Source organism: Cervus canadensis, chromosome 19, assembly GCF_019320065.1.
Source record: "Cervus canadensis isolate Bull #8, Minnesota chromosome 19, ASM1932006v1, whole genome shotgun sequence".
Taxonomy (NCBI): domain Eukaryota; kingdom Metazoa; phylum Chordata; class Mammalia; order Artiodactyla; family Cervidae; genus Cervus; species Cervus canadensis.
In genome coordinates this window covers 2,536,369-2,556,290 of record NC_057404.1, presented here as the reverse complement: position 1 = coordinate 2,556,290, position 19,922 = coordinate 2,536,369, and the positions used below count along the sequence as shown (strand labels likewise).

At 35.0% G+C, this 19,922-nt stretch overlaps 1 protein-coding gene across 1 annotated transcript in view; it reads right to left on the bottom strand.

The window, feature by feature from the left end:
• LOC122422004 overlaps positions 1-19,922 on the bottom strand; it is a 111,316-nt gene that overhangs the window by 53,775 nt on the left and 37,619 nt on the right. The window contains exon 4 of the mRNA XM_043438179.1: positions 3,788-3,907. Coding sequence (XP_043294114.1) covers positions 3,788-3,907 — 120 coding nt within the window. The remainder of the gene's footprint in view (positions 1-3,787; positions 3,908-19,922) is intronic.

Genomic DNA, 19,922 nt, shown 5'->3' with positions numbered 1-19,922 from the left:
GAAGTAAAATCAATAGTTGTCGGTGCCAAAGTGGTTAGAAACTCATCTGCTCAGTTGTTACTGAGGTTCTCAGTGAAGAACAGGAGCAAAGTTTGGGTGTTTTAGGTACAAACAGGAGAGTTTATGTTGAAACCTTGTAGAATATAATTTTTTTTAAATTTTGGATGAAAAAACAGGGACAAAGATGACTAAGATGTGATAAAACAGATGAGAGAATATTTAGTAGAAAACTGTCAAAGGCCACTGAATGTTGGAAGGGTGGGAAGTATATTCTGATGTTAGATGTGATCAGCTGTATTGATGGATGTGGGAAATTAAAGTCTGAAAAAAATACTACTGAGTGTAGCAACCAAAAGTTTAGTATAACCTTACTCAAAAACATTCTCAGTAAAGAACAAATTAGACTTCTGTGACATATCTAGTCCTTCAAGCCTTAAGTTGTAAAGGTTACTTCCTTTTATGTTCCTGCAGCTTCACTATAACAATAACTATTGTCCACGGTCACTGCTTCTTCATGGTGGACACTTCTGCAAGCACTGTATAGCTTCATGCTCTGGAGGCCCCTGGCTTCCACGTACACATGCATACATGATGTGAATTAAGCAGAGATACCATATAAAATAAAAATCTATCCCCGTACTGGTTTACATTATTATCTTCTTCATTTCAAAGAATATCTACTTTTATATCTGCTCACCATATACTCTCCCTTGTTCTCCTATAATAGCAGTTTAGTTTCTTTCAAAATTTCATATTATTTTTCCTTTACATAAGTATACATTAGATTTGATTATTCATCTTTTACATTATTCTTATATATTAATATTAAAATAAAATTGAGTCAAGCTTATTTTATTTCTATATTTGAACTGTATTTCTAATAGGACATATTTCTAGAACAGTAATGATTAAAGTGTATGTGTATTTTAGTTGATAGTTATAAGGGTTCTACAACTCATATTTCCAGCAGTAATTATAATGAATTCAATTTCCCCACCTCGCCAGCCAGCTTATTTTCATTACATTTAAATTTTTACTAGTGGGACACATGTTCTATTGTTGTTTTAACTGCACATTTATTTGATTCATATGGGGATTTATTCTTGCTGAAAATTTTGTTTTCTTCTTTTGTGAGGTGCCTGTTTCTTTTTAGCATTGATTTACAAGACTTACTTAGGTATTACAGTTATTTATTTATTTAGTAAGTGAACAGACAGTAACAAAGTTTTCTGAATTAAGACTTATTCTGTATAAAGGATTTGTCCTTGGTGACTTCAGAAACTAGCATAATCAGGTAACTACTTGCACTATGGTCCTCTATGAAAATCAGGATCATGCAAGCACACACAGCAACATCTGCTCAGCTGTTACTGGGGTCCTCACTGAAAATTACAATTTGTCTTGAATTATGAAATGAACTTTTCACATATTCTCAGTGCTATCTTCATTGATGCTTGTGTGTAAGAGTGTATATATATTTATTCATACTGTGATAATGGATATATGCTTAATTTTAATTACTGATTCTACTTGTTATGTATTTGGCATTATTTCCTATAGTACATCATGCTGTGAAATATATTCACACTGAGTTAATTCTTCCCTTTCACATTAATGAAAAGAACAGGAACATATAATTTCTTATAAGAACAGTAAGAGCCAAGTGCTAAAAAAACTTGCTTTCACTTATGTAGCGCTCTTAAGTAATTTTTCTACTAGCAAGTCAAATATTTGATCCACTGCATCAGAGAAACAGAATTCAATCTTTCATTTGATATAATTATTTCCCTCTCATGAACTTTTTGCCCCTGGCATATATCTTGCTATGAATGTAAAATATTTTAATACATTTATCAAAGAATTAAAAATGCTACAGATGTATCAGTGTTCACAGTAATTATGAAATATCAAGCAGTGTATGAAATATCAAAATTAAATCACATAATCCTTAGATTCATAAAATCCAGCAGGGACATTATGGTCTTTCAGTAATTACTTATTTCTAACTACAAATAATAAAGACTCAAGTCTTAGAGAAAGAAATATTTATTTTCAGATTTTTTTCCCTCTCTCCCAGTATCACTTCAGTGGAATAGACAAACTTAACACACAATTCACCATACGTTAAACTCTCCTTACCTTAATCGTCATTGCCTTACTGACGGCAAAGATAGTTAAATATGCAACTAAATACAGAAATCTCCTTTTTAAAATGAGGAAGAGACCGCTAGAAAATGTTATAGGTCGAATTAGAATAAAAAAATTTTAAAGCTGTATTTCTTCTGTAAATATTGATGGCATTGTAATTAACGTAAGACTGACTCATCTAGACTCATTCATTTTGAAAATCCCATCCTAGACAAAAATACATCTTTTATATAAGCAAATGGGTTTTCTCTTTCGAAAAATGCATCAAGTAAAAACAATTTCAATTATTAAAATCAGATGCTCCATAAGACAATTATTTTCTTATTTGCTTACTATGATTTCCTACTTTCCTAATAAGTCACCTGAAGAAAAGCCAAAATGATTTGCTAGTATGTACATGTTGTTATTGTTGACTATGGAATAAAAATGTTTTTTAAAAATAACATTTTCATGGAATCATAAATGATCATTTAGCAGCTTAATAACAAAACTTTAAATATTATGAATTAATATTTCAAATTTCTAAAGGGATCTTATTAATAAGAGAACTGTGGTTGGGGCAAGAGAAGTTAGGCATTCACTTCAGGTGCAGCATTTAGGGTGGAGCAAGCAACTCAGCTTTCAAGACGAATGTCTAAAATACTTTAAAATCTTTAAAATCCTTCAAATACTTTAAAAATCCAACTTAATGCAAAAGATCAATGAGGAGCAAAATACAAAATTTGTAAATAAAAAAAAGGTCTGACTGTATTTGCATAACTCAACTACACTCTATTTCCTGTCCTATTAATAAAATACACTCAATGCTGGCTCAACTAGAATTGTAAAATTTGATTTCCCAACATTACACTACAAAGCCATGTTTTTAAAAATCATGATATTTTGCAATAACAAAAAGGAAAAGAAAGAAGGAAGGGTGATGATTTTGTATCTATCAACACTGAGATTAGAGAAAATGGTTGCTCCAAAGAGAAATTATTCTCAAAAAGATTAAATGTAATAAAATTCATTGATTACTATCTTTTGCTTTCTCTTCATTGATTCTTTCAATACAAACTAACAGTTCACAGGCATAATTTATTTATATTTTAAACATATCATTTATTTATATCATCAATTTTATATTGGATATAATAATAAATTTATTATTCACTAATATTTATGTGGCTAACTTCTGGTTTGTGCTTCCCTTGAAGCACTTTCACTGTGTGAACCATCTGGAAATTTTAGCCATGCACCAGTCAAAAGGTAACCAAGAAATGTAGTCAAATCACCTAGAGTAGCAGCCAATGTTAACTCTAAAATTGGTGTAGGAGTTGTTGGAACTACCTAATAAGATCAAATAAGGAATATTTTGAAGATACCCATTTCCAATAAATCATTGATTCTATCTTTAAATCCAATTAGCAACTATTTTTGTGCCACTGCATAGTATATTTGTCCTTTTGACAAAATTCTATTTGTTTAAAATGTTTACTTAAGTAAAATTTATTCAGAATTGTTTAAAAGTAGAAAGTTGCAGATTTAAGAAATAAGAGAACTCAGGTTAAGAATATGCTAAGCACCGCAATCTTATTTTAGTAAAGAGTTACTAAAACAGAGTCTGTAATGAAAAGCAGAGATAGTAGAAATAACTTACTAAAAGCAGATGGTTGCCATAGTGATGAGATACATCCACTGTTGTGTTGATTGAAAGGAACTAGCAGAGGCCACAGAGGATGGATATCTTTGGGAATCTTTTTTCTCCAACTTCTCTGTCCTAGTAAAAGATGGAGAGATTGAAGGTCAGGGAGAGCATGAAGATATTACAAATGAGAAAATTCTCCCTTAACCCAGCAATTATTAGCAGAAGGTAACTCCAAAATTATGTGGTCCAAATGATGGGGCAAACATTTAATAAAAATTTAATAAAAATTGAGCTGGTGTGGCCAATAGATTCTACCTAGAGTACTATTACTGTTCTTAACTGATTTGGTCATTGATGCCAGAATGCAGTTTAAAACAGACAAGCCACTGGTTCCTGGAAACAAAGTTGCAAGTATTCCTGTTAGCTTTTGGAATGTGAGCCAGGGAAGAACACACAGGGGTCAAAGTGCTTTTCAGTAAAAGAACCAACAAAACAAAACTGTTGGTGCATACAAAAGTCTATAAGCCCAACCAAATCAGTATTGTCTATAACCTGTGCCTCGAGCCTAGAGCTATTCATACCCAAAATACCAGCATACAAAACCATAAACAAAAAGGAAAGAAATATCTGACTTTATAAAAAGTGAGAAAGTACTTTAAAACATAGTTTACTTGGACTACTTCCTGGATTTTCACTATAAAATCAATTTCTCTTGAGTATATACTTGTGGAAACATTTTTGAAAATTTTGATCTTTGCATTGGGGATATATGTATACCTAAAACTGATTCATGTTGAGGTTTGACAGAAAACAACAAAATTCTGTAAAGCAATTATCCTTCAATTAAAAAATAATTTAAAAAAGAATACATTTAGTAAGTTAAATTAGTTTTGATTGGGAAGTTGGTTTGTGTCTGGGAGAGAGAAGAAAACAGACCTAACATAAGAAAAATGAAATAAACTACACTCTATTGAAAACAAAAATAATGTCCAAGGAAATTTAGGACTCTAAGGGGATAGAATATGATATATGGATTTGCTTATCAGGATATTCTCTAGTAAGCATACTTGTACTGAATTTTTAATAAAGAACAATTTTATATGGAAAATGATATAATTATGGTTTCCAAACATTGTCACATCTTTCCTTCAATAAAAAATAATGCAGAACTAAGATATACAAAAAGATAAATGCAGAACTATCCTGGTTAAATCAGGACTGGAGGAATGGGTACCTCAAATGCTAAGATTATTTTGCAGCCACTCCCCCTCCTCCCACCAACTCACAACTGGCTTTGTGATATTCCTTTTGATAAGAATCACTGGAAGCCAACTTAGACTGGAGTTTGGACAAACTCTATATATGAATGTCAGACTAGTTTTTAATAACTGAAGATATTAATATCCAACAATAGCTTCCTTTTAACTTCATTTTAACAAATGAATGATAATCAAAAAGAAAGCAAAAATAGGCTACTGGGTGGAAACCATATGGACATAGAAATAACTCAGAACAGAGAGATTTATTAGAAGGCTAAACATTCATCCAGGAAAGAAATGGCTGTGTTCTAAATCATGATAGAAATCTTAGGATAAATGGGACAGAAGAGTGAATAGGTTCAAAAAAATATTTGGATGATAGGACTCAGAGGATTAGATGGTTGGATTTCTTACTGGCTATGGGAAAGACAAGAAGGAGGGATAAGTCAAGGAAGAATGGATTTTTGGCTCAACAGTGGAGTGAGTGATACTAATCCACAACATAATAAATTTAGGCAGAATGATTCCAGTTTGACACATGCTGAGTTTCTGAGGTCCCTGAGAAATCTTAAGTGGAGATGCTGATTTCATAGAGTTTTAGGTCCGTATATCAACTAAGAGCCAGAAGAATGCAGATATACATATATACAGATATATATATACATATATATATACACAAACACACACAGATATATATACACACACATATATATATGTGTGTGTGTATAGATATGTAATGTATATATGTATATAGCTGACAATTGAGGCAATGAAAATTGACGGTATCAAGCTGAATGTAAAGAGTGAAACTGTAAGGAAAATAAAGGTAGAGCAAAGGAGGGGAAAATAATAGAAGGGGATTTATAGAAGATCTGTGTTGAGCAGAAGGCATGAGATGAGGAGCCTACTCATAAGAATAAAATGGTAGTCACAAAATATGTTCCTCCAGAGCTATTCTTGCTCAGGTGAACATTCTTGCTTTTTTGTTTTTTTAGATGAATATTCTTTTAAAACTTTTGTTTCACTACTAAGCATCAAAAGTCCAGATATATAGCAATATTATTTACCTTTATGAACATCCAAGACAAATACTAATAATTGGATAATGAACTTTAGATTACTGAAAATCTAAGGCTATGTCTCCATTTCTAGATATTCTAGGTTCAGAAATGATTTAGCTCCTTTTTGACTGGTGAATGTAATTGGAAATTCTATTAAATGCTGGCTTTTGTTTGTAAATTGTAAGTCAAAATCCAATAATGTAACTAGTATAACAGATTAGAATCAAATAACTGTGCTTAATCTACAAAGATAATTTAAAAGATAAAAAAATCTCAAAAACATTTGCTTTCCAAAACAACAAGTTCTATTGGAAGAAAATCTGGAGTAAATGAATCAAAATTTGAACTGTACCAGAGCAATTCTAAATCATGATGGTTGGTCACATAGTTTTAAGGCATAAATAATAAGAAAGCAAAACACATTAAACACAAGATTACAGAAACAATGTTTCAAAGGAAAGAAATAAAAAAATAAAAACTCAAAGTTTAATTTCTTTACAAATTATTTTAGTAAAATGGACTCTAGATGTCTCAGGCATAGCAGATTCCGACTGTATACCAGAACAGTGCTTTCCAGTCATCTGTTTTACATTCTTAACCTGATCTCTTTACAACTGTTATGAAAATTTAGTATTGTTAAAACTATCTTACAGGTTAGAAAACTAGGGTTAACAGACATGAAAATTACATAGGAAGTAAATAATGCCGCAAAAAATTTCACTTTGGTGTGTTACTTTTCCATTCTATAATAGAAAAGTGGTTGTCTTCAATTTCCTCATTTATGACTTATAACTTTTGGAGTAGATATCTTTTGCCTCTTTAGGTAGGTTTATTCCCAAGTATTTTTTTTTTCTTTTGACCCCAAAGTAAATGGAATTCTTTCCTTCTCTTTCTGATACTCTGTTCTTATATTATTAACTTATCAAAGTTGTTATGTCATGATTTGTTTCTAGGTTTACATATATTTAACTAATCTACCACAGTGGACTAATACAGTATTTATGTTAATACAAATAATTTCTCCCATTTTGCATGTAAGAGATCAAAACATGTAGCTCAACAGACGCTAAGGGCTGAGACTGAGGGAAGGAATCCGTAGCATGACAGATAAGGGAGGAGGCAGATGACGTGTTCTGACTGGGCTTTCTTCCTCTCCTTAGCAATATGCCTAAGAAACTCTGTCACCCACCTAGATGTGGGTAAAGGGGTTCTGACAGGGACTGACCTTACCAGGGCACAGAACAGATTAGAGAAACGTGGAAAATATATCTCAGAAAGGGTAAACAAAAAATATTCAACATAACTGCTAATTGCAGTGATGTGATACTCTGAATATTTTATGCACTAATGATGTCATTTCACACAGTCCACAAAGATCATCTCTTATATTATTTGAAAATAAGATAGCTCTAGAAGATTCTTTCATTCATTATGCTTTAATTTACATAATATAATTAGTTCATACTCTTACTGGTATTCTGACTTGCCATAACAATCTTTCATTTTCAAACACTTCTTGTATGTTTCTTTTAAATTTCGGCTGCATAATTTCCACTTAACCTCTGCACCCGTGTTGCTCTTTCAATTTCCATAATCAACTAACCGTAGTTTCTCTTTTGAGTAATGTTCTGTCTATAATCCTGTTCGGTTTTACTTTTATTTATAAATTGTAATATGTTCTGTATTGTCCCCTTTTGTCACATAAAATTATGAATCCAGAAGAAAACAAGTATTTCAAGAGATAATTTTTCCACAAGTCACTTTTTTAGATAACTAAAATGAGATTTGTAGATAAAAAATGTTCTCCAGAAGACAAACCATTTAAATGAGATAGCCATCACCTAGGAGTCAGTTGTACTCCTATAGTGTCTTGAGGGATATAGTTAATCTCAGGTTAATACACATATATTCTATTTAAAGAAATTGTAATATATATCTGTATATCTTCTCAACATATATGTTATCTCAATATTTTTCAGATGAGTAAACTGAAGCATAAATCATATGTATGTTGGCAGATAATCAGCAAAAAAAAAAGATGAAATACCAATTCCAACCAGATTCACCATCTCAATAGTTCACACACACACCACTGCATTTTAAGGCTTGTGTACACAGACTCTTATAATCTCACTTTTAGAGGATTAAAATATTAGCCTTTTATTTTTGTATAAGAAAGTCCTGAGTTTCTAAATATTTTTAACTTATCGGTCCTTTACAAGGAAACAACTGGACAGCAGAAATATGTAACAGGTCAGCATTTATAGGACAGCATTCACAGGAGACCATGGCATGACAAGAACAATAATCTGAGCTTGCAACTGTTGCCATCCACCATATAGGGAATACAAATACAGTGATATTTGGGAAAAGGAGGTATGCTGGCAAATCTGGGTTTAAATTATAAGCAGTTGCTAATGCTTTTTATTGGGCTTTTCTCAGGAAGTTTTTTTTTTTTTTCCTCATTAAAAGCAATTTGACAACTCAACATAACAGGTAGGGCAAATGACTCAGGCCTAGCAACAGAGGGCAGGCCCGTTTCTGTAATCAAATGGAAATCTCAGTAGCATTATCAAAGTAACGAGAGCATCTGCATTTGAATTTTGCCAAAAAGACAGATGCTCTTGGAGCAGCCCCTTCCACTGCTGGTGGCTAAATCCCAGCAGGGTACTACTGTAATGCTATTCTGCTTATACTTTATTATTTTACTCATAGGCATGTTTTACTCAGAATATAGCAAGTTCAATGGAAATTAAATGGTATGTGTTCACATTAGACTTTCACCAGCAGTTCTACTCTATGTGACATATTCTAGTCTAAGAAGAATGTGATCCCAATCCTGCTGAAAACATTCCCCCTTTTTAATTTATCTCTAATACTTTAACATACAAAGGTTTCCTGCCTGCCAATGCAGGAGATGTGAGTTTGACCCCTGGGTCAGGAAGATGCCCTGGAGAAGGAAATGGCAGCCCACTCCAGTATTCTTGCTGGGAAATCCCATGGATAGAAGAGCCTGGTGGGCTGCAGTCCATGGGGTTGCAAAGAGTTGCACACCACTAAGTAAGTTACTTAGAGCACCAGGACAGAGGCCTCTGTTTTACACAAAGAAAATCATTCAAACCGAAACCAAACAGGACCCCGCAAGGCTGTCTTGGGAACAGACTGCCTTCTCCCAACACACATACAACCCTGGGCCCCCCAGCTCTTGTTTTTAGAAAAGATTTATCCTCTTCTGCCTTCCCTGAGTTACAAAGAGCAAATTTAATCAGAAGAGTCAGAAAAGGAGTGAAGCAAGACGAAATGATAATAGTTTAGCCATAAAACCAAGCTTGGGACCCTTGGTTCCTCCTCAAAGGCCATACAGAATATATTGAGCCACATCTTCAAGTTATTTTGCTGATACTAAAAACCCATCAGGTGGAGGAGGTTAACTGCACATTGAACACCAGCACAAAGACCCCAGACCAGGTGCAACCGGAAGGCTGATGTCTGAGATTCCAGAATCATTAGGTTACCTCACCCCCAGCCAATCAGAGAACTGCACATGAGCTGATCATGCACCCTACAACCCCTCCCTCACATTGGCTTTAAAAAACACTTCCCCCAAAGCCATCAGGAAATCTGGGTCTTTTGAGCACACGCTTTCCGTTCTTGCTTGGTACTCTGCAATCAGCACCTCACCACAACCTGGTGTCAGTAGACGGTCTCTGCTGCACGTCTGCTGAGAAGGCTCAAGGTGGTTTTGTAGAAAGCCTACAGTCACTAGACATAAGAAGTTTCTTAGCAGTGTAAAACTATGTCAGAAACACTGAGCAGGAAGTTACATTCATCAAGGACTGTGCACGCATTCTCAAGTGGCAGGGGGCCAGCTGATGACAGGTGTGAGTTGCTGCTGCTACCTCAGATTCCGGAGGCAGGCACAGATCCCTACTATTGCCAAGGGTCCCGTAAGTGGGTGCTGGTCATGCCTCCTCTTCCATGAACCATCAAACACCCTGAACACTCCCTATCAAAGGGATAATGACCAGCATATGCCAAGGAAAGAGGTGGCTAACATCCAAAATAAAAGCAGCCCTCACATTAAAAAAAAAAAAATTAACCCACACAAGCTACCCAGGGATATTCCTGACTGGAAAAGCCCTCCAAGACTATAGTAAAGAATTATTTTCCCTAAACTCACAAGTGAAAGCCACTCAGCCATGTCTGACTCTTTGTGACCCCATGGACTAGGCAATCCATGGAATTCTCCAGGCCAGAATACTGGAATGGGTAGCCTTTCCCTTCTCCAGGGAATCTTCCCAACCCAGGGATCAAACCCAGGTCTCCCACATTGCAGGCGGATTCTTTACCAGCTGAGCCACAGTGGAAGCCCAAGAATACTGGAGTGGGTAGCTTCTCCCTTCTACAGGGGATCTTCCCAACACCCAGGAATCGAATCAGGGTCTCCTGCACTGCAGGCTGATTCTTTACCAACTGAGCTATCAGGAAGCAATAAACTCACAAAGTACGAGAAATAAAGGTAAAATAAAGAAGCAGATGAACCACTCCTAGCTAAAGGATCAAGAGAATTTCCCTGAAGGAACAAACAATTAAAAAGACATCTTCAGAGTAACAGACACTGAGTTCAAAAAAAGAATGTAAATACTGAGGGAATGAAGAAAAGCTATCAATAGAAGTGCAGATTACCATAAAAAACTATAAACTATAAGGAGGAGCCAAGAAAAATTAGAAAATTCATTTGCCAAGTTAAAAGCTGGCAAGTTATATGGGCAATGAAGCAGAATGAATCATGCAAAAGAAAAAAAAAAAGTAGAATAATGGAAATTACACAATCAGAATAGCAGACAGAAATCCAAATGAAAAGTGAAAGCACTGTAACAGACCTACGGGATAATATAATGTATGCCAATCTACAAAGAATTCCAGAAGAGAATAAAAAGGGGATAGAAAATGTATTTAGAGAAATTATGGCTGAAAATTCCGCAAACCTAAAGAAGGAAAAACATATCCAGACATAGGAAACACAAAGGATCCCAAGGAAGATGAATTCAAACAAACTTACAATCAGACATACTAAAAAAAAAAAAGTCAAAAGTTCTAAAGGCAGCAAGAGAAAAATGAGTCAATTGCAAGGAAATCTCCCTAAGGCTATCAGCTGAATTCTCTACAGAGACAGTGAAGGCCAGAAGGGAGTGGAAAAATACATTCAAAGTCTTGAAAGGAAATGCTCTGTGATCTAGAATATTCTACTCAGCAAGACTATCATTTAGAATAGTAGAAGAAATAAACACTTTCTCAGACAAGCAAAAGTCAAAAGGATATAGCAATACTAAACCTACACCAATAGGAATATTGAAAGGTCTTCTCTAAATAGAAAAGAAGCAAGAAGATATGGGAAAGAGGAAATTACAATAGTAAAGTAAATCACTTAAATAAGCCAGTATACAGCTCAAAAGGAAAAAAGACTTATATAAGAAAGCAACGATAAACACAAAGAAAGAGCAAAAGTATCACCATAATGATGTAAAAAAAGATATTAAAATAGTGAAATGTGGATAAGAGAGATTCACAAAAACCAAAACGAATAGAACACAAGCTTAAAATAAAAGGAAATTTCCAAACCACAAAAAGGAGGAGGGGGGGGCAGAGAAATAACTGGAAAACAAGGTTTAAAATGGTACTACATACATATGTATTAATAATTACTTTAAATGACTGAATGCTACAATCAAAAAACATAGAGCTGTAGGTAGAATTTTTTTTTTAAGTTTATAATATGCCGGCTCCCGATAGAAAAATATATTTCACGTGAATAGAAAGGGCAAGAAAGTGGGAGTTGCAATACTTACCAGAAAAAATACACTTTAAAACAAAGGCCACAAAAAAGATAATGAAGGATACTAATAATAAAAAGAATAAAAGAGGAGGCTTTACAGTCATCAACATATATGCATCTAATGTGTGTATGAGTGTGTGTTAGTCACTCAGTTGTGCCTGAATACTTGTGACCCCATTGACTGTAGCCCACCAGGCTCCTCTGTCCATGGAATTCTCTAGGCAGGAATACTAGAATGGGTTTCAATTTCCTTCTCCAAGGGATCTTCCCAACCTAGGGATTAAACCTGGGTCTCCTACATTTCCAGCAGATTCCTTACCATCTGTGACACCAGGGAAGCCTAATGTAAGAGCACCCAAATACATAAAATAAATACTAACAAACAAAAAGGGAGAAATTGATGGGAATACAGTAAGAGTAGAAGACTTTAATAACCTTCTCACATCAATGGACAGATATTCAAGACAGAGAAATAAAGCAATCAGTTCAGTTCAGTCATTCAGTTGTGTCCAACTCTTTGTAACTCCATGGGCTGCAGCATGCCAGGCTTCCCTGTCCATCACAAACTCCCAAAGCCTGCTCAAACTCATGTCCATCAAGTTGGTAATGCCATCCAACCATCCCATCTCCAATACCACAGCTCAAATGCATCAATTCTTCGGCACTCAGCTTTCTTTATAGTCCAACTCTCACATCCATACATGAAACTGGAAAAACCATAGCTTTGACTAGACGGATCTTTGCTGGCAAAGTAATGTCTCTGCTTTTTAACATGCTGTCTAGGTTAGTCATGGATTTTGTTCCAAGGAACAAGCATCTTTTAATTTCATGGTGATCTGCAGTGATTTTGGAGCCCCAAAAATAAAGTCAGTCACTGTCTCCATTGTTTCCCCACCTATTTGCCATGAAGTGATGGGACCAGATGCCATGATCTGAGTTTTCTGAATGTTGAATTTTAAGTCAACTTTACACTCTCCTCTTTCACTTCCATCAAGAGGCTCTTTAGTTCCTCTTTGCTTTCTGCCATAAGGATGGTGTCATCTGCATATCTGAAGTTGTTGATATTTCTCCTGGCAATCTTGATTCTAGCCTGTGCTGGATAAAGCAGTAGAGAACGTAAATGATACAATAGAACAGTGAGACTTAGGATATTTTCAGAACATACAAAAAACAGAATACGTATTATTTTCAAGTGCACATGGGACATTATCTAGGACTGACCACATACTAGGACACAAAACTAACCTCAACAGATTAAAGAGTACAGAAATTACTTCAAGTATCTTCTGACTTAAACTAGAAATCATCCCAGAAAAAATAAATGAGAAAAAAATGATTATATGGAAAATAAACAGCATGCTACTAAAAACCCAATGAGAACAAGAAAATTATAAAGGAAATTAAAAAAATATAACTTGAAACAAATGACAATGAAAACACAACCATACCAAATCTATGAGAAACAGCAACAGTCAGTTCTTAGATGGAAATCCATAGCCTTCCAAGAAAGATGGAAGATCCAGTGTGTGCATGCATGCTAAGTCACTTCAGATGTGTTCAACTCTTTTTGACCCTATGGACCAGAGCCCACCAGGCACCACTGTCCATGGGATTCTCCAGGCAAGAACACTGGAGTGAGCTGCCATTTTCTTCTCAAGTGGATCTTCCTGATCCATGGGTTGAACCCACATCTCCTGCATGCAGGTGAATTCTTTATCACTGAGACTTCTGAGAAGCCTTGCTTCATAGATGAATTCTACCAAATATACAAAGAAATTATATGGATCCTTCTCAAAGTCTTCTAAAATACTGAAGAGGAGAGAAGACTCCCAAAGACATTCTAATAAAGCCACCATCACCTAGATAACTAAACCAGACAAAGGTACCACCAAAAAAGAAATTTAAAAGCCAATATTTTTGAATATAGATGTAAAAGTTTTCAATAAAATGTTTGCAAACTAAATCCAACAACACATAGAAAAGATTATACACCACCTCCAAGTGGGATTCATCCAAAGTTAATAAGGATAGTTCAACAGAAATCAACATAATATACATTAACACAAGTCAAAAACCACATGATCATTTCAATAGCAAAAAGGCATTCCACAAAAGTCAACATCCATTCATGATAATAACTCTTTCCAAGTGGGTATAGAAGAAGCATATCTTAGTATAATAAAAGCCATATATAACAAATCCACAGCTAGTATAATACTCAATGATGAAAAGCTGAAAGCCTTCTCACTAAAATATGGAACAAGACAAAGACAACCATTCGCACAACTTCTATTCAACATAGTATTCAAAGTCCTAGCCACAGCAATTAGGCATGTAAAAGAAATAAAATGTATCCAAATTGGAAAGGAAGGGGTATAACTGTTACTATATGCAGATAATACTATATATAAAAAATATATATAGGATTAAAAATATGTAATACTACATATAAAAAATCCTAAGGAATCTACACAAAACCTATAAGAACAGATAAACCAATTCAACAAAGTAGCAGGATACAATATTAATGTTAGGAAACCAGTTGCATTTCTCTACCCTAAGGGTGAAATACCAGAAAATGAATATTTTAAAAAACATTACTTTTTAAAACCACACCAAAAATAAATAAAATACTCAGAGAAATCTGATCAAGGAGGTGAGAGAGACTTACATGCTGAGAAATATAAAACCTTTAAAGAAAGAAAACTAAAGATGATTCAAAGAAATGGAAAGATATCTCATGCTCTTGGATTAAAAAAAAATAATAATGTTAAAATGGCAATGTTATAATGTTATAATTTATAGATTTAATATTGTCCCTATCAAATTACCCAGGACATTTTTCACAGAACTAGAACAAAATAATCCAAAAAATTCATATATATATTGCCAAAGCAATACTAAGAAAAAAGAACAAAGTAGGAAGCATAACACTACTATACTTAAGCCAATAATACAAAGCTACACTAACAAAGCTACAATAATCAAAACAGCAATGTTGGTTTAAAAAAAAAAACAAAAACAGACACAGACATTGGGATCAGTGGAATAGAACAGGAAGCCTGGAAATAAACCCACACACCTATTGTCAATTAGTCTTCAACAAAAGAAGCAAGAATGTAAAATGGGAAAAGAACTTCAGCAAGTAGTGGTGGGAAAGCTGGGCAGTTGCATGTAAATCAATGAAGTTAGAACATACTCTTATACCATGCACAGAAATAAACTCAAAATGATTAAAGACAATATAAGACATGAACCACAAAACTCCTACAAGAGAACATAGGCAAAACATCCTGTGACATAATTGTACCAATGTCTTTGCTCACTCGCCCAATAGAAATAAAAATAAATAAACAAATGGGGCTTAATCAAACTTATAAGCTTTTGTACATTAAAGGAAATCCTGAACAAATAAAAAAAAAGGGATAAAATATTTGCAATCAATGTGACCAACAAGGACTTAATCTCCAAAATAAACAAACAGCTCATACAACTAAAAGCAACAACAAAACAGCCTAATTGACAAATGGGAAGAATATATAAATAGACATTTCTGCAAAGAAGACATACATATGGCCAATAGGCACCAGAGAAGATGCTCAACATTATAAACTGCTAGAGAAATGCAAATCAAAACTCCCATTAATTACCACCTTATACCTGTCAGAACAGCCATCACTAAAATGTCTACAAATAAATGCTAGAGAGAGTGCAGAGAAAAGGGAATCCTCCTATACTGTTGGTGGGAATGTATAACAAGTTGGAAAACAGTATGGAAGAGCCTCACAAAACTAAAAACAGAATTATCATATGATCCAGCAATCCAGGTCCTGGGCATACATCCAGACTCGACTGTAATTCAAAAAGATACATGCATACCTGTATTCATGAAAGCACTATTCACAATAGCCAAGACGTGGAAAAATCTAAATGCTCATTGACAGATGAATGGATAAAGATATGGTACATATATACAATGGAATACTACCCAGCCATAAAACCAATGAAATCACACCATTTGCAGCAACATGGATGGACCTAGAGATTACCATACTAAATAAGTAAGAGAAAGATAAATTCCATATGATATCACTCATATGTGGAATGTAAAATATGGCACAAATAAACATATCTGTGACATAGAAACAGACTCACAGACTAGGGAAAAGACTTGTCATTGCCAAGGGGGAGGGAGGGGGAGGAACGGGCTGAGAGTTTGTGGTTTGTAGAAGCACACTCTTACATTTAGAGTGGAGCAGAAGCAGAGGATATTGAGAAGAGGTGGCGAGAACCCACAGAAGAACCGACCATACAAAAAAGATCCTCTGACCCAGATAACCAGGATGGTGTGATCCCTCACTCAGAGCCAGACATCCTGGAATGTGAAGTCGAGTGAGCCTTAGGAAATATCACTACAAACAAATCTAGTGGAGGTATGGATTTCCAGTTGAGCTATTTCAAATTCTAAAAGATGATGCTGTGAAAGTGTTGCACTCAATATGCCAGCAAATTTGGAAAAACTCAGCAGTGGCCACAGGACTGGAAAAGATCCGTTTTCATTCCAATCCCAAAGAAAGGCAATCCCAAAGAATGCTCAAACTACTGCACAATTGCACTCATCTCACACACTAGCAAAGTATTGCTCAAAATTCTGCAAGCCAGGCTTCAACAGTATGTGAACTGTGAAATTCCAGATGTTCAAGCTGGATTTAGAGAAGGCAGAGGAGCCAGAGGTCAAATTACCAACATCTGCTGGATCATCAAAAAAGCAAGAGGGTTCCACAAAAACATTTACTTCAGCTTTACTTACTATGTCAAAGCCTTTGACTGTGTGGATCACAACAACTGTGGAAAATTTTTCAACACATGGGAATATCAGATCACCTGACCTGCCTCCTGAGGAATCCATGTGCAAGTCAAGAAGCAACAGTTAGAACCAGACATAGAACAACAGACTGGTTCCAAATTGGGAACCCAATTGGGAAAGGAATATGTCAAGGCTGTATATTGTCACCATGCTTATTTAACTTATATGCAGAGTACATCATGAGAAATGCTGGGCTGGAGGAAGCACAAGCTGGAATCAAGATTGCCAGGAGAAGTATCAATAACCTCAGATATGCAGATGACACCACCCTTATGGCAGAAAGTGAAGAGAAACTAAAAAGCCTCTTGATGAAAGTGAAAGAGGAGAGTGAAAAAGTTGGCTTAAAACTCAACATCCAGAAAACTAAGATCATGGCATCTGGTCCCATCACCTCACGGCAAATAGATGGGGAAACAATGGAATCAGTGACTGACTTTATTTTTTGGGGCTCCAAAATCACTGCAGATGGTGATTGCAGCCATCAAATTAAAAGACGCTTGCTCCTTGGAAAAAAACTTATGACCAACCTAGATAGCATATTAAAAAGCAGGGACATCACTTTGCCAACAAATGTTTGCTTAGTCAAAGCTATGGTTTTTCCAGTGGTCATGTATGGATGTGAGTTTTACTGTGAAGAAAGCTGACTGCTGAAGAATTGATACTTTTGAACTGTGGTGTTGGAGAAGACTCTTGAGAGTCCCTTGGACAGCAAGGAGATCCAACCAGTCCATCCTAAAGGAAATCAGTCCTGATTATTCATTGAAAAGACCAATGCAGATGCTGAAATGCCAATATTTTGGCCACCTGATGCGAAGAAGTAACTCACTGGAAAAGACCCTGATGCTGGGAAAGACTGAAGGTGGGAGGAGAAGGGGATGGCAGAGAATGGTCGGATGGCATCACTGACTCAATGGACATGTGTCTGAGTAAGCTCTGGGAGTTTGTGATGGACAGGGAAGCCTGGAATGGTGCAGTCCATGGGGTCTCAAAGAGTTGGACATGACTGAGCAACTGAACTGAACTCTATAGTACCGAGAACTATATATCCAAACTCCTGGGATAAACTATAATGGAAAAGAAAGTAAAGAAGAGTGTGTGTGTATATGTATATATGTTTACCTGAGTCACTTTTCTATACAGCAGAAATTGTAACAACCTTATAAATCAACTATATGAATAAGAAAATATGGTACCACACAACTTTGCTAATGTTATCCTGTAATGATTAATTTATTTTGAAAGATACATCTCATGCCTACTTTTTTTCTCTCTCAATTTCTCTCGACTCTCAGTGTTTGTGTAATAAACAAACCACACAATCTCAAAAAGTACTAGGAAAAGACCCTGAAGCATTTCTAATTACAAAAGTGTTTACTATGTTCATCCTGAATGCAATATAATTTCACCCCAGCCAGCCTTTATTTAACAGTATCAGTAAGTGTTTCACACTTTCTACTAGTCTACAACAGTAGTTCAGTCAGTTATTAAACATATACTGACTCAGCCCTTAAAATGTTATACATAAACATTTCAGAAGAATTATTGCCAAACAGAAGGTAAAAATTTGTCCCTCCTTGTTTTATGTCTAAATAACATATGCTTTTTCCTTTAGTAAATGTTAATATTTACTGAGTTACTGATCATGAACCATGTGCCATACAACAAATACAAGTGAATCAGTTGAAGATTACATTACCTGAAATATCACATTTATTTATTCCAAATTCATGGATTAAAAGCAAATATGGAAATACTACTTCTGTTTGGATTTATACTAGTTATCTATTAGAGAGTTTACCCCAAATCTATTAATCCACACAATAGATTTATTATTCCAAAAAATCAGTGGCTTAAAATTACACACAATTACTATCTCATAGTGTTCCTGGGTTAGTCATCTGTGTACAGGTTAGTTCTGTCTCAAGGTCTCACACATGAAGACAATATGAGGACTGAAGTCTTATTTAAAGTTCACCTACAAGCAGAATTGTTGGTGGAACTTAGATCCTCCTGGGTGCCAGCCAGCAACATCCGTTCCTTGGCATGTGCACTTTCCATAGAGCATCTCATATTCAACTCTTCCACCAGAGAAAGCGAGAGAAGGGAGAACAAGACGGAAGTCAGAGTGTTTGAAACCTAGTCCCTGAAATAACACCCCATCACCTGCTGTGTTCACTGGAAGTGAATGAAGTGAATCACTAGAATCAGCCCACACACAAGGGGAGAGGATGTACGAGCATTTGAAAAACAGGACCATCTTGAAGGCTATCTATCACAGAATTGCAACAGAGAAAAGATTAGAATTGGGCGAAACTCTGAGTTTCATTTTATGAACATTTTTAGATTAAGAGGTTGTAAATTTTCATCAACTTTTAGATTAACGTGAAACATTTGGAAAATTAGGATTCCAGCCAGTTTTATATTTTACCACAATTTCAAATATAGGAAATGGGGCCTTCTTAATGCTTTTCCTCTTGATTAGAAACATAATCACTTGGGCTCCAGTGATTTCCCACAACTACATGTTTCATGTAATTGCTTTATAATTACATAAAAGTAGTGAAATCTAATAGAAATAGAGCCAGAACTACAGATGATGAGTAAAACAGAAATTAATATTTTATAGCTACTTTGTAGATTCCCATCTGTTTGGTCTCCTTAGTACTGTTAATTTGTTGACTTTGCTTATTATTTGAATTTTAAAGTAAAAACATTATCCTATTGTAAGTAGGTTCTACTAAATTTTCAAGTTGTTTTCCTGAGTTCAGACAGTATTTTAGAGTTCTTTTACTGATAGTAGGATATCTAATATCTGTTTAACACATAGAAAACAAAATTGTATTTATAGCTATATGAACATACTCCAAATCTTGCTGCATTTGGGAAAAACATAACTCCTATGGCCCTGTCAAAGCCCTTCATGTCATCCTGGTTTACATTATTACTCTCTTTATGAACCTATATGTGGTCCTAGAACTTTAAAATATATAATACATGAATATTTCTAATACATAATATTGTTTGTATTTTAGGTCAAAAGTTTTGCCTTTGTAGTAGAGCCTGAAGTCAGGCAGGTTGATTCCTCCAGTTCCATTCTTCTTTCTCAAGATTGCTTTGGCTATTC